The following is a 25,900-nucleotide window of genomic DNA, read 5'->3' as shown; positions in this document are numbered from 1 at the left end:
TAACTACAGGGGAGGGAGGGGGTGCCCACTGGCCACCAACGAGTTAACTACAGGGGAGGGAGGGGGGCCGGCCGCACTGGCCACCAATGTGTTAACTACAGGGGGGGGGCTGCCCCCTGCTGCCTGGCAGCACCTGCCAGGCAGCAGGGGGCAGTCATGTACACAGTTCTTTTAGTATATTCTAACCTGAAGCGTCCCCATCACCATGGGAACGCCTCTGTGTTAGAATATACTGTCGGTTCTGAGTTTTCACGAAGTGAAAACTCAGCTATGAAAAAGCTTTTATGCAGACGGATCTTCGGATCCGTCTGTATAAAAACTAACCTACGGCCACGGATCACGGACACGGATGCCAATCTTGTGTGCATCCGTGTTCTTTCACGAACCCATTGACTTGAATGGGTCCGTGAACCGTTGTCCGTCAAAAAAATAGGACAGGATACACGGATCACGGTCTTGGCTGCAAAACGGTGCATTTTCCGTTTTTTTTTTTTTTTTTATTTTCCACGGACCCATTGAAAGTCAATAGGTCCGCGAAAAAAAAACGGAAAACGGCACAACGGCCACGGATGCACACAACGGTCGTGTGCAGGAGGCCTAAGTCAGAGTGGATAAATATGGACAATCATATGATATCCATGGAGAGTGGCATCTATATTAAAAGAGGCACTGTACAGAACTTTAAGAAGCAATGGCAGGTGTGGCTGGCTGGACCTGGGGGGGGGGGAGGAAGTCTCAGAGATTGATGCATATTTGGAATGGAATGGTCCTAAGGGGATTTGGAAGTTAAGATTTAAGAGAATTGGAGCATTTTTGTCCATATCGAGGGAGATGACCACACGGAGAGGGGGGGGGGGGGGGGGGTCTGGGAGATTTAAGACTAGGTTTATTTGATGCAGTGTTATTGACGTGCTGATTTGGATAAAGTATGATTGATTTAACTGTATTGATATTGTATTGTCATATAATGTACGGTTAATCTGAATAATTGGCTATATGTAAAACCTTTAATAAAAATGATCTGATTAAAAAAAAAAGGTTGGTGCCGAATGTGCAATTTCCTGACCTGTAAACACAGAATTTATTATTGCGTATATTTTCCGAACAATATAGTCACCTGTACGCTCTTGAATTGTCTCAGATCAATTAGGACGATCAGTGCCATTAAAGGGTTATTCCCATCTTGGACATTGGAGGCATATTGCTAAGATATGCCCCTAATGTCTGAGCCCTTAAAGAGGACCTTTCACTTGTAAAAACAATGTGAACTAAGTATGCTGACATATAGAGCAGCACCCGGGGATCTCACTGCACTTACTATTATCCCCGGGCGCCGCTCCGTTCTCCTGTTATGCCCTCCGGTACCTTTGCTCTTTAAGTTATAGTAGGCGGTGTCTTCCCTTGTCCTGTGGGCGTGTCCTTCTCCTAGGCTGCAGCGCTGGCCAATCGCAGCTCACAGCCTGGGAGTTTTTTTTATATTTGAATAATTCAGACATTATATATATATATATATTATATGTTATTGTTATTGTTATTTAGACTGCAATAGAATACTATTGCAGTCTATGGGATTCTGAGACACTGGCTGCTGAGCTGTGCCTTGCGCACAACTATACAGGCAGTTTAGTCTGAGTTCAAATCACGTTTTTGTCTTATGTTTAATGTATACAAAACGTATACATGTGGGTCCATTCACACGACCGTATGAGTGGGTTCAAAATGGCCCATGGCCAGTATCCGTGTTTTTTTTTTTTTGTTTGTTTTTTTGTTTTGTTTTTCCCCCTTCTCCCAATATATACGTTTAAAGGTAGGGAAAAAATGTGACATGAACCCAGCCTAACAATGACAAGCCTGGAGCCCCTTCCCTCTGCCTAACCCCAAAGATGCTGAGATTGTTAAATGACCGGGATCTGCGTCCTCGCCAATCCTAATCATTGTGACCGGGTGCCAGCTGTATTATACAGCAAGCTCCCGAAATGTATAGGGTGAGCTCGCCCCATACATTCCCTTAACCCTGGTCACTTAAATGTATGCGATTTTGGATTAAAGGGGTTAATGTAAGTCCCATATGGCTTGCTGTCACCATGTAGCCCCAGCCTAACAGCTACTTGGCATTGAGGGCCTACTCTCTCCATTCACACTATATGCACGCTCAGCCGAGTCACGTGTACTGAGCGTGTTGAGAAAAATGGCTGTCTAACGTGTATGTAGCTTTACAGAATGACCAAGATCTTCTCCTGCTCTGCTTTCTTCATTTTTGCTCCTGTTCCTGTGGCTGAAGTGCACCGCTTTACATTTAGGACTGCTAGATGTAATCTGATTTTGTATTACAGTTAGGGCTCATGCACACAAACGTATGTGGTTTGTTTTTTTTGTTTTTTTTTTCCGGTTCTTTTACTGGTCCGTATGCAGAATTATTCACTTCAATGGAGCTTGAAAAAAAAACAACGGAATTTACTCCGTATGCATTCAGTGACCATGTCCGTTCCACAAAAAAAATAGAACATGTCCGATTATTGTCCGTTTTACAGACAAGGAGAGGTATTGTTATAATGGATCCACCCAAAAAAAAAAACGGATGCAACATGTGTACATCACACGGATGTCATCATTTTTTCTTTTTTTTTTTTCTTTCTTTTCCCACCAGAAGATACATAGTCGTGTGCATGAGCCCTAAGGATGCGAGGAAAATCTGCAGCATATTACCGTAGCATCATATTATGCACACACTGCTAGAAAATATCCATAGCAAAATAGACATGCGATGCGGATTTTAAAACCGCAGGACGGCAATTCTTCCTGAAATGGCGAAAATGTGATTTCTGACACATGAGGAAAAATAAAGCAAGCCATGTAGACAGATAAATCCTTTTCAGACATTTGTTGTGCAGCCCGAGGTTTACCATGTCCCTCTGATTTTCAGGATGAAGTGGCTCACACCGTTACCGAGAGCAGAGTCTTGCAGAATACAAGGCACCCCTTCCTAACAGTGAGTGTGCTGCGGTAATATTAATTTTGTATTTGTAGATCTGTAGTTTCTCAGATCTCATTTATGTATTTGTTTCTCTAGGCTTTGAAATATGCGTTCCAGACAAGTGACAGGCTTTGCTTCGTTATGGAGTATGCTAATGGAGGAGAGGTGAGACGTGGACAGTATATTGAAGTTGAAGGCAGTGAGAAATGCGTCACGCTGTTCCTGCCGTATATAGATATGCCTGCATTCAGATTACTGAAAGTGATATGTGGCGGTGTATGCTGTGATAATGAGAATACATGAAAATTTCATATCTGTCAGCTGTCCGGATTGATCCGTCAGCAAGACGGTTCGGAACAAATGTTCCTCCATTATACGTAGCATTGCTGAGTAAGGTATTTGTGTGTCTCAACAGCTGTTCTTTCACCTGTCTCGGGAACGAGTCTTCACGGAAGACAGAGCACGGTTTTATGGTGCAGAGATTGTGTCAGCCCTGGAATATCTCCACTCCAGGAACGTGGTGTACAGGGATATAAAGGTAACGGGTCGTCTATGTAAAGACCAAGATGTGTGGTTTATCACTGTGATTAAGTTTAGGAGGGGCAATGCCAGGCATGGCTGCGGAGACAAGAGCCCCCCCAACTGCAGCGTCTAACCATTTTATATCCTGGAAAATCCCTTTTAAAGGGAATCTGTCACCACGATCTTCAAGTATCATCTGCTGTAAGACTTGAATAGTATTGCAAATAAGGAATTAACTATCCTTTTTTTTAATTCACTTTAAGCCTTTAAAGCTGTGCTGAAATACAAGGTCAGGACTGCTGTTCATGCGCACAGTAGTCCTCTCCATTTGTTAGTATAGCCCAACAGTCCAGACTGTGTATTTCAGTGCAGCTTTGAGCACTGGCAGCGAGGGAACGTGGGACAGTAGGAAAATAAAAGCAATCTGTCACCGCGATGCTGGATGATTATCTACAGTAACATGATTAGTACTGCATATGAATACAATATATCGATCGGCACAGCGGGAAATAGAGTGGTGGTGCGCGTGTCCCAGGGCAGGCGTCCCATGTAGATAAAAGGAAAGGAGCGGCACTCGCTGTTGGTATATAATCTTGTGATTTATTGTCACATCCCAGTGACGCGTTTCGGCATACAATCTGCCTTTATCAAACTGTCAGTTTGATAAAGGCAGATTGAATGCCGAAACGCGTCACTGGGATGTGACAATAAATCACAAGATTATATACCAACAGCGAGTGCCGCTCCTTCTTTCCTTTTAGTACTGCATATGATTCCAGATCAGCATTTTTTTTAAGTAAAAATGTGTAATAAGCCTTCTGTCTGAAGCATGTTTGAAATTTTTTGCAAGGGACTCAGTAGCCCCATGCTATCAATTGGACTCCTTTTCCAATGCTGAAAGATTTTGCATTTGTGTTGAAAATCGCATGTTTTTCAATTATTATTTTTTGTATATTGTGTAGTTGGAGAATCTCATGCTGGACAAAGACGGTCATGTGAAGATCACAGATTTTGGACTTTGCAAAGAGGGGATCACAGATGGGGCCACTATGAGGACATTTTGTGGCACCCCAGAGTACTTGGCTCCTGAGGTAAGTGCATGTTGACCTGTATGCTTGATATTTAGAGAGCAGAGTTGTGTTTTCTACATATACTGAGCGACTGTTTCATACAACTAAATATAGTGAGATACATTATAATGAGGGCTTATGGAATTTCTAAAATAAGCCTCTTCACTGGTTAAAATGTATTATATGAGGCTGCTATGAGATGCCATGACACTTATCTACTATAAACCCCTGGCTCTACTACCAGAAATTATGCTGATGAATTGTGTCCTACCTTTAGGTGTTGGAGGACAACGATTATGGCCGAGCTGTGGATTGGTGGGGTTTGGGAGTGGTGATGTATGAAATGATGTGCGGGAGATTACCGTTCTACAATCAGGACCATGAAAGACTTTTTGAGCTTATCCTTATGGAGGAAATCCGCTTCCCTCGCACTCTAAGCCCCGAAGCAAAGTCTCTTCTGAGTGGCCTTCTTAAAAAGGATCCTAAACAGAGGTAGTTGGTGCCCATTTATACTACATGTGGGATATAGATATCCAAAAAATTTAGGCAATTAGGACAAGCAGATGGGGATTCAGACTATTAGAATTTAATACTACTAGTAATAATTTGCTGGTACTCTGTCTTTAGGCTTGGAGGTGGCCCCACTGATGCTCAAGAAGTGAAGGATCACCGGTTCTTTGCTTCGATCAACTGGCAAGATGTGAATCAGAGGAAGGTGAGCACAGTGCACATAATCTAGCGTCTAGCTGTGTAACTGAAATTGGTTAAAGGGTTTATCAAAGATTAGTAAAATGAGGTCAGCCTTTTTATTTATTTTATGCACTTATATAGCGCTACTATATTCCGCAGCGCATAACAGACATTGGTATCACACTGTCCCCAATGGGGCTCACAATCTTTTTCCCACCGAAACAGTGCCACACTTCTCCATGGGTTGTGCTGGTATTGCAGTTTGTATTTATTCACTTGACCATGCCAGACACAACCCGTAGGGAGATTTATTTATTTTTTGTGTCAAAGAAACTCCCTTTAAAGGGGTTGTCTGGTTTCAGGAGGAAACCGAACAACACTTGTGATCCACCTGCAATAAAGAAAAGATCATTAATGGGAATCTGAGGCAAACTAGAGTAAGCGGTGTATAGTGTAAGTGACAAGCCAGTAGTAAAATGCATTGAGAGGAATACCTTGCTCACACACTAGATGGAGAGGACTCAGAGGAATCCTATCAATGCATTTTACTGCTGATTTGTCAAAATGCAAGGGAGTGGAAAATAATTACACAGTCTGACTGGGCACCACTTTCACTATACACCACTTAGTCTATTTTGGGGAGTGTTTTTGGGGCTGACCGATTCCCCTTACTTACCTAACAGCGCCCACATTGACACTCCAATTCTCCTGGCAGGGCACTGTTTACCCAACTGTGATGGTGACATCTGTTTGACAACATATGACTGCTGCAGCCAATCGCTGGCCTCGGCAGTGCACCCAAGAGGCCAGTGATTGACTTCAGTGGTTACATGTTGTCAACATTACATCACTGCTGCAGCCAAAAAAACAGAGTTTTACCAGGAGAACTGGCGCAACAGCACAGGATCTGTTGTGTAAGTCACGTTCTATTTACTCCAGGAAGATCGCTTGTGATGTACTTTTTCTGCTTGAAACGGAACTCCTCCTATAAGGCTTAGGGTACTTTCACACTTGTATTTTCCTTTTCCGGCACTGAGTTCCGTAATAGGGGCTCAATACCAGAAAAGAACTGATCAGTTTTATCCCCATGCATATTCTGAATTGAGAGAAATCTGTTCAGGATGTCTTCAGTTCAGTCACTGGCGTTTTAGACGGAAGATATACCGCAGCATGCTTCGTCCAAAATTCCGGATCAGTTGCCGGCATTAGTTTACATTGAAATGTATTAGTGCCGGATCCGGTACTAAATGTATTAGTGCCGGATTTATGCGCAGACCGGTAAAAATGTGAAAAAAAAAATGAAACGGATCAGTTTGTCCGTATGACAAACTGAGAGACTGATCCGTTCTTGCAATGCATTTGTGAGACTGATCTGCATCCGGATCAGTCTACAAATGCTGTCCATTTGCATGCAGATTGCCTGATCTGGCAGGCAGTTCCGGCGACGAAACGGCTGGCTTCCATCTAATGTGTATGGGCACCTTAAACTGCTCATGATATTCATAGAGCCCCTTCACTTATGTCTGGCAATCTGGCTCATTTTCTCTCTGGCACGATGCAGAAAATGCTGGAGGGAAGCTGAAGCTAGAACTGATCCCATAGTTTTTTCATTGGACCATTCACATACATCTGGTGCATTATATGCAATACCGAATGTCATATAGCACTGGACAGAGAAATGCTGCACGCTACATTTTTCTGTCCAGACCTGTGCACATACGCATGTCTCTATCGTGTCCAGCTTTGCAGAAGGAGAAAACTGGTTGCAACTGATGTTACGTGTGCTCAGCTTTAGCATTGTGATCGTGCTACTACCAGTGACAGTGATGGATTGTCTACTTTGGAAAATGTTTGTGCTTGTGGAACTCGCTAATTGGAATCGGTCACCTGATTAATTACTTCTTGTTTGTTTGCATTTAGCTCACCCCACCCTTTAAGCCACAAGTCACTTCTGAAATCGACACCAGATATTTTGACGATGAATTTACAGCTCAATCCATAACAGTAACACCTCCAGACAGATGTAAGTAACACCTTCCCCCCCCCCCTTCCCATAGTCCTATTTTTTCTATTCACATAGCGGTATGAGGGCTTATTTGTTGCTGGACAAGTTTGTACTTTCTAATGGCGCCATTTACGGTTGCGTACCATTTAGCGGGGGGGAGAATTCCAAATGGGGTAGAATTTGGAAAAACGCAATTCTGACAATGGATTTTCTTATTTACACTGTACACTATGCGGTAAAATTGACCTGTTATCTTCATTCACCAGGTCAAGTATTTTTATTTTAAGGAAAGAGGGGTGATTTGAACGTTTATATTTTTAAACTTTTTTTTTTTTTTAACCTCTTAAGGACATAGGGCGTACAGGTACGCCCTTGTGCCCTGGTACTTAAGGACACAGGGCGTACATGTACGCCCTGTGTATTTTCGATCACCGCCGGGCGGCGGGCGGTGATCGGAACCCCGTGCCTGCTCAAATCATTGAGCAGGCACTTGGGGCAAATGCGCCGGGGGGTCCGGTGACCCCCCCATGTATGCGATCGCAGAAAACCGCAGGTCAATTCAGACCTGCGGTTTTCTGCGTTTCCGGGTTGTTCGGGTCTCTGAAGACCCGATAACCCGGAACAGGATGGTGATGGTGGTGTAATTTCACCCCACCAATCACCATCCAGCGATCCTGAGTGGTGATGGTGACATCACCACTTAGGATCGCTTTCCGATTGGTCTGTGGGCGGTCCGGCGCCAAATTCAAAAGAGGCAGGCGCTCCTCTCCTCCTCCTTTTGTGTTCCGGAGCCGGAGGAGAGAGGAGCTGCCTGCACGTGTGCCCACCATCGTTGCCAGCACCCCCAGGACCCGATCTGTGCCCCCAGGACCCGATCTGTGCCCCAGCACCCCCCATCAGGTACATAGGGACAGCATAGGGAAAGTTTGTTTTAGGCAGGGAAAAAAAAGGGAAAGTTAGTTTCTGAACTTTTCTTACTTTGATTGCATCACCCTAAGTTAGCGTGTCTGGGGTCCACAGCACAGCTGTGTGACCCTAGACCCCCCCCAGGGGTGCTGCCACTTGTCCCCCCCCCCCCCCCCCCCCCCCCCCCCACCTTTTTTGGGGTGCATTTTTATTTTTTTTTTTTGTACGCTGATTGTGGCCGGCACTTAGTGTCCGGCCACTGTTAGCGCATCGCACACCCCACCGCTGATCAACTTCGGACAGTTGATCAGCGGTTTTGATTTTTTTCCCCCACATTTTTTGCCCTTTTTTTTAGTTAGTTTATTTTATTTTTTTTCTGTTAGTTTTAGGGTGAGTTCGTGAACACCCGTGCCCCCACACACACGCACACAAAATAAAGAGTTACACACACGCACATATACACGCAGACACACACTCCCCTATGGCCCGCCGGACGTTCTCGGCGAGGAGGCATACGCCCAGCTTGCCTCCGACTCCGAGAGTCCCAGTGAGGATGAGGATGACCCCACATTCCTGTTGTCATCCGCATCCTCCTCATCATCTAGCGATGATGATGAGCCCTCAAGGCGGCGGAGACGCCACCAGGCGGAGCAAGGGGACCGCCATGTTAGGGACCCTGTGGCCCACACTAGTACGAGCAGCTCTGGGGCTCGTACTGGTTTCCCGGCCCACCAGTTAAATCCACCGGAGCCCCCTTCCGGTGAACTTGTCTGGTGTAGCCCAGAGCGATACGAGCCCGTGATTCCTGATTTTGTAGGCCAATCAGGAATCCAGATTTCCACAGTGGGCTACACTGAATATGACTTTTTTTGTCATTTTTTTCAGTGACCCACTGGTAAATCTGATGGTGGAGCAGACGAATCTGTACGCCCAACAGTTCGTCGCTCAACACCCGGGCTCCTTTTTGGCCAGGCCCGGTGGCTGGACGCCGGTCAGTGCAGCCGAAATGAGGATATTTTGGGGCCTCGTGCTGCATATGGGCCTGGTCAAAAAACCCAGTGTCAGGCTGTACTGGAGTGGGGACGTCCTATACCAGGCCCCACTTTACAGTACAGCCATGACACGCTCCCGGTTTGAGGCCATCCGGAAATGTCTGCATTATTCCGATAATGCAGCATGTCCCCCCCGAGGTGATCCTGCCCATGACCGTCTGTATAAGATACGGCCGGTCATCGATCACTTTGGGGCCAAATTCATGGAGGCCTATGTACCTGGAAGGGAGGTCGCGGTTGATGAGTCTCTCATTGCGTTCAAGGGGAGACTCATTTTCCGCCAGTATGTGCCCTCCAAGCGGGCGAGGTATGGCGTGAAGCTATACAAAATTTGTGAGAGTACCTCAGGGTACACTTACAAATTTCGTGTGTACGAGGGGCGAGATTCCCGGATTCAACCCCCAGAATGTCCCCCCACTCTGGGTGTTACCGGGAAACTTGTGTGGGACCTTATGTACCCACTGCTGGATAAGGGTTACCACCTTTACGTGGATAACTTTTATACCAGTATCCCCTTGTTCCAGTCCCTTGCCGCCAGATCCACGTCCGCTTGTGGGACCGTGCGGAAAAATCAACGCGGCCTCCCTGCCCACCCCCTCCAGGTACCTATCCCCAGGGGTGAGACCCGTGCCCTTACCACTGGAAACCTGTTGCTGGTCAGGTATAAGGACAAGAGGGATGTCCTTATGCTGTCCACAATTCATGGTAACGGCATCACCCCTGTCCCTGTGCGAGGTACCGCGGCAACGGTCCTCAAGCCCGATTGTATCGTCGCCTACAATCGGTATATGGGAGGAGTTGATCTCTCGGATCAAGTCCTCAAGCCATATAATGCCATGCGCAAAACCCGGGCATGGTACAAAAAAGTTGCGGTCTACTTGGTGCAGGTTGCCATGTACAACTCTTTTGTACTATCCCGAAGCGCTGGCAGCACAGGGACATTCCTCCAGTTCTATGAGGCAGTCCTCAAGGCCCTGATCTTTTCGGACCGGGAAAGAGCAGGCCGGAGTACCTCGGGAACTGTAGGTGCCCGGATCGTCCCTGGCCAACACTTTCCAGGTGTGGTCCCCCATACTGGAAAGAAGGGACGAACCCAAAAAAAGTGCAGAGTGTGTCGCAGGAGGGGGATACGGAAGGACACGACTACTCAGTGCGACACGTGCCCCAATCATCCGGGCCTCTGCATTATCAATTGCTTCAGGGAGTATCACACTTCCATGGAGTACTAAATTTATATCCCAATTTAGCACTGACATCGGATAAAAAAAAATGGTTCTCAGACCTGAGACACCCAAAAAAACTAAAATAATTTATTAAAAGTAGACATATTAGGTATCGCCGCGTCGGTAATAATCTCCTCTATAAAACTACCCCATGACCAACCCCCCCAGATTAACACGGTCAAGAAAAAAAAAAAAAAAAAGGTGCAAAAAAAGTTTTTTTTTGTCACCTTACATAATAAAAAGTTTAATAGCAAGCGATCAAAAAGTCATATAGCCCCCAAAATAGTGCCAATAAAACCGTCCGCTCCTCCCGCAAAAAATGAGCCCCCACATGAGATAATTGGATAAAAAAATAAAAATAAAATGACCCTTAGACTTTAGAGATACCCAAAAAAAAGATTTGTATCAAAAAAGATAATATAGTCAAAAACCTAAATAATTGTAAAAAAAAGTAGACTTATTAGGTATTGCCGCGTCCGTAAGAATCTCCTCTATAAAAATATCCCATGACCTAACCCCCCAGATTAACACGGTTAAAAAAAAAAAAAAAAAACGGTGCCAAAACCGCTATTTTTGGCACTTTTCCATTTCAATCCGTTTTTTCCGGTAACAAAACAAGGTTTAACAACCAAACAAAACTTAATATTTATTACCCTGATACTGCAGTTTACAGAAACACCACATTTGTGGTCGTAAACTGCTGTATCAGTAAAAGGGAGGCCGCAAAAGGAAAGGACCGACATGGTTTCTGGAAGGCCGATTTTGATGGCCTTTTTTATTGACACCATGTCCCTTTTGAAGCCCCCCTGATGCACTCTAGAGTAAAAACTCCCCAAAACTGACCCCATCTAAGAAACTACACCCCTCAAGGTATTCAAAACTGATTATACAAACTTTATTAACCCTTTAGGTGTTCCTCAACAGTTAATGGCAAATGGAGATGAAATTTCAGAATTAAAATTTTTGGTAACCTTGCCTCACAAAAATGTAATATAGAGCAACCAAAAATCATATTTACCCTAAAAATAGTCCCCAAAAAAATGCCACCTTATCCCGTAGTTTCCAAAATGGGGTCACTTTTAGGGAGTTTCTACTCCAGGGGTGCATCAGAGGGGTTGAAACAGGACACAGTGTAAATAAACCGGTCCATAAAAATCAGCCCTCCAAAAACCAAACGGCGCACCTTTCACTCTACGCCCCGCTGTGTGGCCGTACATTAGTTTACGGCCACATATTGGGTGTTTCTGTAAACGGCAGAGTCAGGGCAATAAAGATACAGTCTTGTTTGGCTGTTAACCCTTGCTTTGTTAGTGGAAAAAATGGGTTAAAATGGAAAATAAGGCAAAAAAATGAAATTTTCAAATTTCATCCCCATTTGCCAATAACTCTTGTGCAACACCTAAAGGGTTAACGACGTATGTAAAATCAGTTTTGAATACCTTGAGGGGTGTAGTTTCTTAGATGGGGTCACTTTTAGGGAGTTTCTACTCTAGGGGTGCATCAGGGGGCTTCAAATGGGACATGGTGTCAAAAAACCAGTCCATAAAAATCAGCCCTCCAAAAACCAAACGGCGCACCTTTCACTCTACGCCCCGCTGTGTGGCCGTACAGTAGTTTACGGCCACATATTGGGTGTTTCTGTAAACGGCAGAGTCAGGGCAATAAAGATACAGTCTTGTTTGGCTGTTAACCCTTGCTTTGTTAGTGGAAAAAATGGGTTAAAATGGAAAATTAGACAAAAAAATGAAATTCTCAAATTTCATCCCCATTTGCCAATAACTCTTGTGCAACACCTAAAGGGTTAACGACGTATGTAAAATCAGTTTTGAATACCTTGAGGGGTGTAGTTTCTTAGATGGGGTGATTTTTGGGTGGTTTCTATTATGTAAGCCTCGCAAAGTGACTTCAGACCTGAACTGGTCCCTAAAAATTTAGTTTTTGTAAATTTCTGAAAAAATTTCAAGATTTGCTTCTAAACTTCTAAGCCTTATAACATCCCCAAAAAATAAAATATCATTCCCAAAACAATTCTAACATGAAGTAGACATATGGGGAATGTAAAGTCATCAGAATTTTTGGGGGTATTACTATGTATTACAGAAGTAGAGAAACTGAAACTTTGAAATTTGCTAAATTTTTCCAAATTTTTGTTAAATTAGGTATTTTTTGGTGCAAAAAAAAATAATTTTTTGACTTCATTTTACCACTGTCATGAAGTACAATATGTGACGAAAAAACAATCTCAGAACGGCCTGGATAAGTCAAAGTGTTTTAAAGTTATCAGCACTTAAAGGGACTCTGGTCAGATTTGCAAAAAATGGCCTGGTCCTAAGGTGTAAAAAGGCTGTGTCCTTAAGGGGTTAAGTCACCCTGGGTGACTATAACTGGCAATCATTAGTTATTGCCCATTGTGTTCATTGATGAGCGAATCTACTTCGGATAAATCATCACAAGTCGATTCTCATAAAACTTCGTTCTAATACTGTATGGAGCAGTAGCCATTTGCGGAACGGCACGGACAGCCTTCAATATAAATGGCTATTCTTGTCCGCAAAGCGCAGACAAGAATAGGACATGTTATATATTTTTAGCGGGGCCACAGAACGGAGCAACGGATGCGGACAGCACACTGAGTGCTGTCCGCATATTTTGCGGCCCCATTGAAGTGAATGGGTCCGCATCCGAGCCGCCAAAACGGCAGCTCGGATGTGGACCCAAACAACGGCCGTGTGCATGGTGCATCAGGAGAGTCTGCCGGTCCTTGTAGATGTTAGATTGCATGCCAACAAAATGCCAACATCTTTTGAGTAGTTTAAAATCAGTACATAGTAATAATTAAACAAAAAATGACACTCACTCAAGGCAACTGTAAATGCTACATGTGTCAGATCGCTGCATTTGGTGTGTGTGATATATATATATATAACAAAAGAGGAAATCTGGCGGCACCAGTAAACTGGCTCAGATGCAAAGTCCAGAGGGAATAAGCTTCTCACCCTTAATATACGCATGAAATCGGACCGCACTCCAAGACTTGAAAAAACGTGATGTCTTTATTCACCCATGTGGAACAGTAGCAACGTTTCAGCTCACAACTGAGCCTTTCTCAAGCAAAGATATACAAGCTTGTGCCTTCATTAAATAGCACTCAAATAGTCTGGTGACCAATTAACATTCGAATCCAAAATCATGTGACCAATTAACATGTGAAAATCATTTGTCTAATTGACCTCTCCGTATCATGTGATCAATTACATATGTAAATACCCTAACAAATAGTGCATACAATTGAACCTGTTATAATATATACAACCACCTTACATCTAATGGTATATTTGCCAAAGTGAATATACCCATGATATCGGTGAACTTCATCCTTGTGGAGATCATAAATAGTGTATAAATCATTAAAATATTCAACCATGTAGACAGGAAGAAAAAGGCGTTAACAAGAGACATGACAATGCCAAACAATACCGCGCGTCCATGTGAATAGTGGCCAAAGCTGGCGTTTCTTCTAACTAGCACTGCAAATACCACAGAGTGTCAAAGACAAACCTCACACGCCCGAATTGCACGTGCAGCTCGGCTCCACTCCACCGCCAGTAGCACGGCTCCGCTGTATCTCATGTGTGGAAGCCAGCGCATAGTACGGCATCAAATCAAAGGTGCCATCATTGTTTCTGGAAGGATACCAGTATTTCCAATTTGTCAACATAGCTATCCGGACCAAATCGGAAAGGGATCCATCCTCCCGGGTGGATCAACCCCTCCAAAGTTGTGATCAGGTAAGGGGGACCCCACACGTGAATGCGGTGTGCCCCAGGCCATCTCACCATTACGGTCCATAGAAAGTCTAATGGGGATCTCCCATATATATTTATTAATAACGGACTGAGATTAATTTGACACAAAGTGGAAACATTTAAACAAGTAAAACCATCCAGTTATTTCTATCTGCATGGAGCGCCGCGCACTGTCGCATATGTTCACGCTTCTTTATTCCCCTTCTTCACATCAGTCTACATGGCATCTAAAAAGGAGAAAAGAAGAATTACTCATGTGCTTGTAAATCTAAATTCCCCCTACAACACAGGGATTGCATTCGATCATGAAATATCAGGCAAACCGCTATTAGACACCTCCAGGGTTATATTCAACATTTAATCCCTTCGGTTTTAAACGGTCTAAGGTGTATATCCACCACATTTCCTTATTTTTCTATATTTTAAGTCTATTGCCCCCTCTCCTGGGGGGAGGCACATGGTCTACAATCCAACATTTTAATTCACGCTCCACATGTTTATGTTCAGTAAAATGACTCGGTACCGGTAAATCTGTCGTTTCTGACGTATGGAAAATCTATGGTTATTCAATCTAGTTTTTAAATCGGTGGAGGTTTCTCCCACATATAGGAGATTGCATGGGCAAACCAAAACATAAATTACAAAATTGGAGTTACACGTCAAATGGAAATGAATGGGGTATGATACTCCAGTGACTGGGTGACTGAAGCTGTGTCCTTTGCCAATATGCTTGCAATTGACACCGCTAAGACACTAAAAACGACCCAAACCACGTTTTGTGAATTTCATTTGATGTGCTCTCTGTTTAGGGCCACAGGCTGCTCTCACTAATTGGTCCTTCAGACTGCTGGCTCTCCGGTATGACAACAGGGGAGGCCGTCTGAATTCTTGAACATCACTGAATGTATTCCCAATATACTCCAATGACGTTTAATAAATCTACCAATAGCAGCGCTTTCCCCCGTGTGAGGAGAGAGAAAAGGTATCCTGCGTGAGGAATTATCAGTACTCTTGCCTGCTAGGGTGTCGGCTCTATTGATATTGTGCGCCCTCTGTTTATGCAGTAACTTAGGCGGATAGCCCCTGATTTCAAATTTCTTTGAAATTTTGTCAAGGGCCTCCGGCAAGTTATCCTTCGTACTCTCAAAAATTGAGAGTACGGTAAATGTTTCACCATGTTTCTCGGATGATTACTATCATAACGTAATATGGTGTTTTTATCAGTGGGCTTCGTGTACAGTTTTGTATGGAATCTGTCCCCAGAGAATGTAACCGTGGTATCAAGGAACTGTACACCTCAGTGTATGAAGAGACCAATGTAAATTGAAGATCGCTATTTTTGCTATTAAGATAAGTGTGGAAATCAATCAATGCATCTTCGGTACCGGTCCAGATGAGGAAGACGTCATCGATGTAACGCCACCACCGCAGAACATGTCTGAAGTGGTGTGAAACATAGATGACGTCCTCCTCAAATTTTCGCATGAAAATATTGGCGAACGTAGGGGCCACATTGGACCCCATCGCCACGCCCCTTAATTGTTTATAAAAAGTGTCCTGAAATAGAAAATAATTCCAATGTAGGACAATGTGCAAAAGAGAAAAAATAAAATTCCTGGCAGGTTCAGTCATAGAGGAGAGCTCTAGCATATGTTTAACTGCTGCTATACCTAGTGTGCGATCGATAGAGGTATAAAGAGAAACCGCATCAAAGGAGGCAAGGATATAGGATCGCTCATTGTCAATCTCAACTGCATTAAGTTTACAAAGAAAATCGGTCGTGTCTTGAATATGCGAGACTGCCCCTGTTGCGAAATTGTGGAGTATACCATCCAAAAAGATAGCAATATTACTAAATATCGACTCAGAACCGGATACTATCGGCCGGCCAGGGGATCAACCAGAGACTTGTGGACCTTGGGGAGCACATATATCACAGGTGTGACTGGATGTGGCACCACAAGGTACTCACAGAGGTCCTGATCAATCACCCCCGCCGCCAATGCATCGGTGAGGCATTGTCTAATGATCCTGGCGATTTTCAAATTTAGGATCACCATTGATCGCCATATACACTTTCGTATCACCAAGTTGGCACTCTATTTCCGCAATGTATTTATGTCCATCTAAGATGACCCCCCCCCCCCCCCCTTGTCAGCAGGTTTAATTATCAAACGGGGATCATTCCTTAATTGTTCCAGAGCGGCTATCTCAAATTTGGTCATATTGTGACGTGTAAATGTGTTAGTAACAGATGACTTGAGAACAGATAACTCTTTTTTGACCACATTCATATATGTCTCCAACGCTGGGTTATTATAACCACAGGTGTGAAGGTGCTTTTAACCGGCAGATTGAGTCTCCTCATACAAAATTCACTTGTCTGAGGAGGGTCAGTCCGCAACTTAGTGTGGAACCAAATTTTCAATTTTATGGCCCTAAAAAAAGCATATAAATCAGTCTCTAGATTAAACCAATTATCATGTGTATTAGGACAATATGACAATCCTTTGGAGAGTACACTCACTTGAAATGGAGTTAACTTTGAGGACAAATTAATGACAGTCATTTCTTCTTTATGTGCGGTTTGTTCTGAGAGCGCACCTTGCTGTTCCGGGTTCTTCTGTTGGCGTCTGTGTCTGCGTCCCCCTCTTCGGGTGCGGTTTCGTTTATTAGATTTATTAATTGGTTTAATCTAGAGACGGATTTATATGCTTTTTTTAGGGCCATAAAATAGAAAATTTGCATCCACACTAAGTTGCGGACTGACCCTCCTCAGACAAGTGAATTTTGTATGAGGAGACTCAATCTGCCGGTTAAAAGCACCTTCACACCTGTGGTTAATAACCCAGCGTTGGAGACATATATGAATGTGGTCAAAAAAGAGTTATCTGTTCTCAAGTCATCTGTTACTAACACATTTACACGTCACAATATGACCAAATTTGAGATAGCCGCTCTGGAACAATTAAGGAATGATCCCCTTTTGATAATTAAACCTGCTGACAGGGGGGGGGGTCATCTTAGACATAAATACATTGCGGAAATAGAGTGCCAACTTGGTGATACGAAAGTGTATATGGTGATCCTAAATTTGAAATCGCCAGGATCATTAGACAATGCCTCACCGATGCATTGGCGGCGGGGGTGATTGATCAGGACCTCTGTGAGTACCTTGTGGTGGCACATCCAGTCACACCTGTGATATATGTGCTCCCCAAGGTCCACAAGTCTCTGGTTGATCCCCTGGCCGGCCGATAGTATCAGGTTCTGAGTCGATATTTAGTAATATTGCTATATTTTTGGATAGTATACTCCGCAATTTTGCAACAGGGGCAGTCTCGCATATTCAATTAGATTTTCTTTGTAAACTTAATGCAGTTGAGATTGACAATGAGCGATCCTATATCCTTGCATCCTTTGATGCGGTTTCTCTTTATACCTCTATCGATCACACACTAGGTATAGCAGCAGTTAAACATATGCTAGAGCTCTCCTCTATGACTAAACCTTCCAGGAATTTTTTCTCTTTTGCAGCTTGTCCTACATTGGAATTATTTTCTATTTCAGGACACTTTTTATAAACAATTAAGGGGCGTGGCGATGGGGTCCAATGTGGCCCCTACGTTCGCCAATATTTTCATGCGAAAATTTGAGGAGGACGTCATCTATGTTTCACACCACTTCAGACATGTTCTGCGGCGGTGGCGTTACATCGATGACGTCTTCCTCATCTGGACCGGTACCGAAGATGCATTGATTGATTTCCACACTTACCTTAATAGCAAAAATAGCGATCTTCAATTTACATTGGTCTCTTCATACACTGAGGTACAGTTCCTTGATACCACGGTTACATTCTCTGGGGACAGATTCCCTACAAAACTGTACACGAAGCCCACTGATAAAAACACCATATTACGTTATGATAGTAATCATCCGAGAAACATGGTGAAACATTTACCGTACTCTCAATTTTTGAGAGTACGAAGGATAACTTCAGAGGACAGTAATCTGCCGGAGGCCCTTGACAAAATGTCAAAGAAATTTGAAAACAGGGGCTATCCGCCTAAGTTACTGCATAAACAGAGGGCGCACAATATCAATAGAGCCGACACCCTAGCAGGCAAGAGTACTGATAATTCCTCACGCAGGATACCTTTTCTCTCTCCTCACACGGAGGAAAGCGCTGCTATTGGTAGGTTTATTAAACGTCATTGGAGTATATTGGGGAATACATTCAGTGATGATCAAGAATTCAGACGGCCTCCCCTGTTGTCATACCGGAGAGCCAGCAGTCTGAAGGACCAATTAGTGAGAGCAGCCTGTGGCCCTAAACAGAGAGCACATCAAATGAAATTCACAAAACGTGGTTTGGGTCGTTTTCCGTGTCAATTGCAAGCATATTGGCAAAGGACACAGCTTCACACACCCCGTCACTGGAGTATCATACCCCATTCATTTTCATTTGACGTGTAACTCCAATTTTGTAATTTATGTTTTGGTTTGCCCATGCAATCTCCTATATGTGGGAGAAACCTCCACCGATTTAAAAACTAGATTGAATAACCATAGATTTTCCATACGTCAGAAACGGTGCGATTTACCGGTACCGAGTCATTTTACTGAACATAAACATGTGGAACGTGAATTAAAATGTTGGATTGTAGACCATGTGCCTCCCCCAGGAGAGGGGGCAATAGACTTAAAATATAGAAAAATAAGGAAATGTGGTGGATATACACCTTAGACCGTTTAAAACCGAAGGGATTAAATGTTGAATATAACCCTGGAGGTGTCTAATAGCAGCTTGCCTGATATTTCATGATTGATGCTTTCGAATACAATCCCTGTATTGTAGGGGGAATTTAGATTTACAAGCACATGAGTAATTCTTCTTTTCTCCTTTTTAGATGCCATGTAGACTGATGCGAAGAAGGGGAATAAAGAAGCGTGAACATATGCGACAGTGCGCGGCGCTCCATGCAGATAGAAATAACTGGATGGTTTTACTTGTTTAAATGTTTCCACTTTGTGTCAAATTAATCTCAGTCCGTTATTAATATATATATATATGGGAGATCCCCATTAGACTTTCTATGGACCGTAACGGTGAGATGGCCTGGGGCACACCGCATTCACGTGTGGGGTCCCCCTTACCTGATCACAACTTTGGAGGGGTTGATCCACCCGGGAGGATGGATCCCTTTCCGATTTGGTCCGGATAGCTATGTTGACAAATTGGAAATACTGGAATCCTTCCAAAAACAATGATGGCACCTTTGATTTGATGCCGTACTATGCGCATGCGCTGGCTTCCAAACATGAGATATAGTGGAGCTGCACGTGCAATTCGGGAGTGTGAGGTTTGTCTTTGACACACTGTGGTATTTGCAGTGCTAGTTAGAAGAAACGCCAGCTTTGGCCACTATTCACATGGACGCGCGGTATTGTTTGGCATTGTCATGTCTCTTGTTAACGCCTTTTTCTTCCTGTCTACATGGTTGAATATTTTAATGATTTATACACTATTTATGATCTCCACAAGGATGAAGTTCACCGATATCATGGGTATATTCACTTTGGCAAATATACCATTAGATGTAAGGTGGTTGTATGTATTATAACAGGTTCAATTGTATGCACTATTTGTTAGGGTATTTACATATGTAATTGATCACATGATACGGAGAGGTCAATTAGACAAATGATTTTCACATGTTAATTGGTCACATGATTTTGGATTCGAATGTTCATTGGTCACCAGACTATTTGCACCTGAGCCAGTTTACTGGTGCCGCCGAATTTCCTCGTGTTGTGTGTGTGTGTGTGTGTGTGTGTGTGTGTGTGTGTATATATATATAAAATAAACACACACACGTATGTTTTACAACTGGAGACAATGGGTGACCTATGCCTGTATAGTGGTACGTGTCAGAATCTTCATGACATATACCTCTGACAAATGGATTGAACACTGTGCAGAGAGCCCTTGATGTTTTGAGTGTTTTTCTTCCTTTTCCGCATGTTTCTGCAGTTGCATTCCCCGCCTCCATTTTTTCTGTTCTGTTTATACTGTACAGATTTTTGCCAGCAGTGTAAAGGGCGCTTACCTTTATGCAATTACTGATTTATGCAAGAAAATAATCATTACAAATGATTACTAGTGGATATGCACATGGTGTTCGCAAAATGGGTCCGCATTCGTTCCGCAATTTTGCGGAACCGGTGCGGACCCATTCATTTTTAATGGGGCCGCAAAAGATGCAAGATAGCACACAGTGTGCTATCCGCATTTCCATTCAGCGGCCCCGCAAAAAAATAGAACATGTACTATTCTTGTCCGCAGCCACTGACAAGAAAAGGCAAAATACGGAACGCACATGGCCGGTGTCTGTGTTTTGCGGACTGCAAAACCGTTTCGGACGTGTGAATGGACCCTAGTGCACAGATTTTCCTTATGGAAAAGTAGTACCACACTAGAGCTAAACTACTCCAGCAGGCTGTTCTGGTAGAGCAGGGACGCCCAACCTGTGGCCCTCCAGCTGTTGAAAAACTACAACTCCCAGCATGTCTGGACAGCCTACAGCAAGGCATGGTGGGAGTTGTGGTTTTACAACAGCTGGAGAGCTGTAGGTTGAGCATCTCTGTGGTACAGGAACAGCCTGCTGACGTTTATTGCATCTGGCATAGCCAGAAACTGCTGGAGCACCACCAGGCCCCATTAACTATAATGGGACCTGGTGGGAATTAGTGCCGGTATTTGGTTGGACAGATACTGCTGCAAGCAGAAGTTTTTGTCTGGCTGATTCCCGGCACTAATGCCGGAAACGGGCCAGATCCCATTATAGTGAAGGACTCCGGCAGGGATAGGTAGTGTCCAGCTATGTCGGATGCGACGAACTCCAGCAGGCTGTTGCAGTAGAGAAACAGTCTGTCGTAGCAGTTTTGCGCTAGTGTGAAACTAGCAGAAGTAGCTTAGATAAATCTATACGGTGAGGACTTTTACAGCCTGGGAATTAACCTGCGGTGTGACTTTTGAAATCCACAGCATATTAATTACTCGTGAAGATTTTCAGAGCAGATTTAATTTTGTGCAATGCAAAGGTCTCTGGCAAATCTGTGTCAAACTTTTCAGGAAATATATGCAGATTTGGTGCAGTAACACAGCAAAAACTGCATAAACTATACTGCCGTGTGCATGTAACCATACCATGGCTATGTTCACACCGCATTATAACATGGATAGGTCATCAATATCAGATTGGCGGGAGTCTGACAATGTATGAGACGAGCAGCTGTGACTACACTGCACTGCCACCACAAAGATGGTGCACAGGTAAACTTTGAGGAAGCAGCGCTCACACGAGCACCGCAACCGCTTCATATAGATGATCGACGGGGGTGCCAAGACGATAGGTCATCAATATTTATACCACTGGCAACCCCTTTTAAGACCACTTTTTTATTGTATCATATCCGTTATTAGACTGGAATAATATTTATTATAGTAATATATGAATTGACGCCTCTGCTTTCCCATTGCAGATGATAACCTGGATGCCTTAGAAGCAGCTGACCAGCGTGCCCACTTTCCCCAGTTCTCCTACTCGGCCAGCATTCGGGAGTAAATCCAAGAGACACACGAAGGGGGGGGATTTTAAAGACTTTCTACTGAAAGAAATTGGAGATAATCCTGCCCCTTTGTGAAACGGGGCAGTAACTGTGTATTCGCCTACCGTCCCCAAATCCTGATTAAGAGACCACATTTTCTTTTTCAAAATGTACTCAAAACAAACACACAAAAAAAACTAATGACTATTTGCTCTACAACACGGACCGTCATCGTGGATTGATAATTTCTTCATATCTGTTTAATTGCCTTTCACTGCTGGGGCGTAACAGGATTGTAAGCCATAGTGTTGATGAGACACAGGAAAGCCATCCCAAAGTCCTTAGCAGCTACTGCCTTCTCCTACAGGGGACCCGCTCGGCCACGAACGGCGTCCCGCCCTCATAACGGTACCATGATTTTGTAGCTGTGCTCCACGGGTCTCCCTATTTGTGCATGTCGTGGTAGGGAAACGTAGGCTGTAGCGTGTCCAGGCGGTTAAGTGGGTCTTATGGTGCTCTTTCCACTTGGTCGGTACATGGAGCAATCGTACTATCATATTCAAGCATTTCCCTTCACGTTCTTGTACTCGTCCTCACCACATCTTGTTTGTCTGCAGGTAATTTCATGGCCACTAGGCGGGGCTCTAGCGCACTGCCATCACTTGTGTTACTGGCCTGATCTTCTGTAATTAGGGCGTGTACACCTTTAAGTACGGTGTGTATGCCTTCCCGCTTTTCACGAGCATGTAAGAGGCTTAGTTTAAATAGCTGAATGTATTCATGTTACTTCCCACCGACCCAACCCCCTTCCCCATAAAAAAAAAAATGGATTTTGGGGTCGACAGCAATAATTTTTGTTTTTAATTTTGTGTATGTGTTTGTAGCTCTTTAAGGAAAACATTTAGTGTTTTTTTTTTTTTGTTTTTTCTGTCAGCAGCGATTTGACAATGTATCTTTCACCATGTGGTAAGAAACAAGAAAACTCATTGGTGGAGAGCTTTGTCAGACATGTCCCGCCTCTTCAAATATTAAGGAATGTACCATTCATCGGGAATCCTTTAAAAACCAGGGGGGGGATTTGTTTACTATAACCAGGATTTTCCTGTAAAGATTGTTCTTTTTTTAAACCGTACCAGACGAATAATAACTAAAAGCAGCCGTTTCAGGAGCAATAATTCATTTCTTAACTTAGCGAAAGCTGAATTTTGCTCTTAGGAAGGTATCCTTAAAGGGGCAGTCCCATGCACCAGTTTGGAAATGTTTTGCTAATACTTATTTAATTTAGCTTGTGAATGTACCCTTTTTTTTGGGGGGGGGGGGGGGGGAGGGTCGGAGTTGCGTTAAAAGTTACGCTTGTAGGTAAATTTTCAACAACTAAAAAAAAAAATGAAGAATATGGAGCATTGTTGAAAGATGTTGATGGTTCCGGCGTGGGACTGGCCCTTTAAACATTATGCTGTATTTGCTGAATGTCTCTATTATTTGAAATGATTTTTTTAGACATTTGAAATGAAAACATTCAATACTCATCACGGTCTTTTATTTTTATTTTATTTTTTCAGGCTAAAAAAAAACCCACCAGACTATATTTTAATACATTTTGTGGGTTTTTCGGTTAATTAATTCCGTTGGCTAAAGGAATGCTTCAATTAAAACAGATGTGTTGTGTTCAGTGCAGGGCCAGAGGATGGGCGGGGCATGACACAGGAGCCAAAGGATACAAAGGGATTAATCCCTGTCATGCACCACCCACTCAAGTCCTGTACTGTCCAGAGCGTTCCTTAAAGGGGTTTTCCAACTTTTTGGTATTGATAACGTGTCCTCCAGATGGGTCATCATCATAAGATTAGAGGGGGTTCAACAATGGGTATCACCACCAAACAGCTGATTATGGCAGTGAACGTGCCTGCATACTGCAGCTAAGCTCCCACTCATAGTAGCTACTGTATGCCGACGCTCTCACCACATGACTACACAGTTGACGGAGTCTTCTCCTTTTGGCAATGTCCACTGTTTAGCTTCCAGCAGCTGCCCGAAACAGATCAGTGGGGCTGCTGAATGTTGGGCCCCTACCAATCCGATATTATCCAGATGGGTCATCTGTATCGAAAATCTGGAATACCCCTGTGGCTACATGGCAACTTCGGCCTGTGGCAGCAGTGCTCTATTGCAGCACGGGCCGAAGTCGTTGAGTAGCCCCAACCTTAGGCTAGGGTTACACCACACTGACATTTGTCACACGACTGTGTGTCGCAATAATGTCGCGTGACATCTTTTATAATGATCGTCTAAGGTGTTGCACTGTGACACAACAGTCGCAAAACAAAAGCTATCTAAGATGGCTTTGTGCGACTGTCGCAGTTGCAGCACCATAGACTAGCATTATAAATATGTTGTGTGACCCATGTCGTCCTAGCCTTGCAGAGATTATCGGAGATCACACAAATAGGGATCTCCCTCCCATGAAACGGCTCGACCTGTGCATGGCCTGTGTCTACAAGTGCAGCTCAGCCTCTTTTCAGTGAATGCAGCTGAGATGCAAACCCAAACCAATCCTTGTGCAAAAAGTGGCACCGATCTGGGGTAAAAAAAAAAAAAGTCCTATTTCGATCTCTCTGAACCATGAAAGGTTGAGACGGGCATAACTCTAAGGCCTCACGCACATGTAGCGTATTACATGCGGATTCTCCTGCAGAATAGATCAGAATCAGATCTCATCTACATGGTGCCGAAGTTGACCTGCGGTGCACGTTTTGTAGTCTGCGGCATGTCTGTTGTCAAAATTGCAGTGCAGATGGTGAAATGTGGGGATACTCTGCATAAACTACATTGCCATGTGCATGCCCCTCAGGCACCTGCACATGTGTATTGCGTTTGTATTTGCCACGCAGGTTTTTGTGCTCAATCTGCAGTGTGATACAGGACCACCTAAGTATATCAGATATACAAAATCCCATCTGCATTTATGGTGTCCTATCAAAAGGACAGCGCAAACTGCGGCCTGAGACCCCTAGTAAAACACTTCAATGAATTGACCCAGCTGTCCGCTAAAATATGCATTGATCAGCTCCAGAGTGAGATGAGCGCCGGAGCTGTCAGTACGCGGAGTGCCGGAGAGTCCTCATATTCATTGCACTGGAGCTGTCAGTACGCGGAGTGCCGGAGAGTCCTCATATTCATTGCACTGGAGCTGTCAGTACGCGGAGTGCCGGAGAGTCCTCATATTCATTGCACTGGAGCTGTCAGTACGCGGAGTGCCGGAGAGTCCTCATATTCATTGCACTGGAGCTGTTCAGTACGCGGAGTGCCGGAGAGTCCTCATATTCATTGCACTGGAGCTGTTTAAAGCCTCATTCACACGTCCGTGTTCGGTCAGTGATTTTTGAGCCAAAACCAGGTGCGGCTCTAAACACAGAACTGGTGCAGATCTTTCCCTTATACCTTATGTCTGTGGAGGCTCCAATCCTGGTTTTGGCTCACAATCACTGATGGGCAAACACTGACGTGTGAATGAGGCTTTACACATGTTTTAGTAGTTGTCTGTCAGTTAAGTGTTTTTCTCAGGGTCCTTGTCACCAGTTTGTGCTGCCCTTCGATAGGGCAGCGTAAAACTGTTGAGAGAATCCCTTTAACTGTGAACAGGAATACTGCATTTACTGACAGCAAGCAGAGATCTTTTAACAGTGAAAAATTAAAACCTTCAGTATAGATATAAAGTATATAGACTTGATGCAGAAGTGTTCGAAGAGACGAGAGAGGTAATGAAGACTCCCATTCCCTGCCATGATAGCAGCTCAGCCAAGCAGGGTTTCTGACTACAGGTTTTCTGTTACATCAGCAGAAATGTCACTAAGGCCTCATGAACACAACCGTAGCTTCTGTCTGCATACCATCTGCGGTTTTTGTGGATTGGATGCGGACCCATTCATTTTAATGAGCTGTCCAACTCCACACGGCCTCACGAAAAAAAAAATAATCAAACATGTCCTGTTCTTGTCCGTTTTGTGGACAAGAATAAGACATTTCTACAGATGTTAA

The 25,900-nt window shown here is 43.9% G+C and overlaps 1 protein-coding gene across 2 annotated transcripts in view; it reads left to right on the top strand.

The window, feature by feature from the left end:
• Nucleotides 1-22,059, top strand: part of AKT2 (AKT serine/threonine kinase 2) — a 61,973-nt gene extending 39,914 nt beyond the window's left edge. For both annotated transcript variants that reach the window (XM_040442296.1, XM_040442297.1), the window contains exons 7-14: nucleotides 2,924-2,989; nucleotides 3,071-3,139; nucleotides 3,390-3,512; nucleotides 4,459-4,587; nucleotides 4,844-5,058; nucleotides 5,194-5,281; nucleotides 7,177-7,279; nucleotides 21,797-22,059. In XM_040442296.1, the coding sequence (XP_040298230.1) occupies nucleotides 2,924-2,989; nucleotides 3,071-3,139; nucleotides 3,390-3,512; nucleotides 4,459-4,587; nucleotides 4,844-5,058; nucleotides 5,194-5,281; nucleotides 7,177-7,279; nucleotides 21,797-21,879 (876 nt within the window). In that variant the 3' untranslated portion in view covers nucleotides 21,880-22,059. The remainder of the gene's footprint in view (nucleotides 1-2,923; nucleotides 2,990-3,070; nucleotides 3,140-3,389; nucleotides 3,513-4,458; nucleotides 4,588-4,843; nucleotides 5,059-5,193; nucleotides 5,282-7,176; nucleotides 7,280-21,796) is intronic.
• Nucleotides 22,060-25,900: the final 3,841 nt, after the last annotated feature.

Source organism: Bufo bufo, chromosome 8, assembly GCF_905171765.1.
Source record: "Bufo bufo chromosome 8, aBufBuf1.1, whole genome shotgun sequence".
NCBI lineage: Eukaryota > Metazoa > Chordata > Amphibia > Anura > Bufonidae > Bufo > Bufo bufo.
This window is presented reverse-complemented; position numbering and strand designations above follow the sequence as displayed.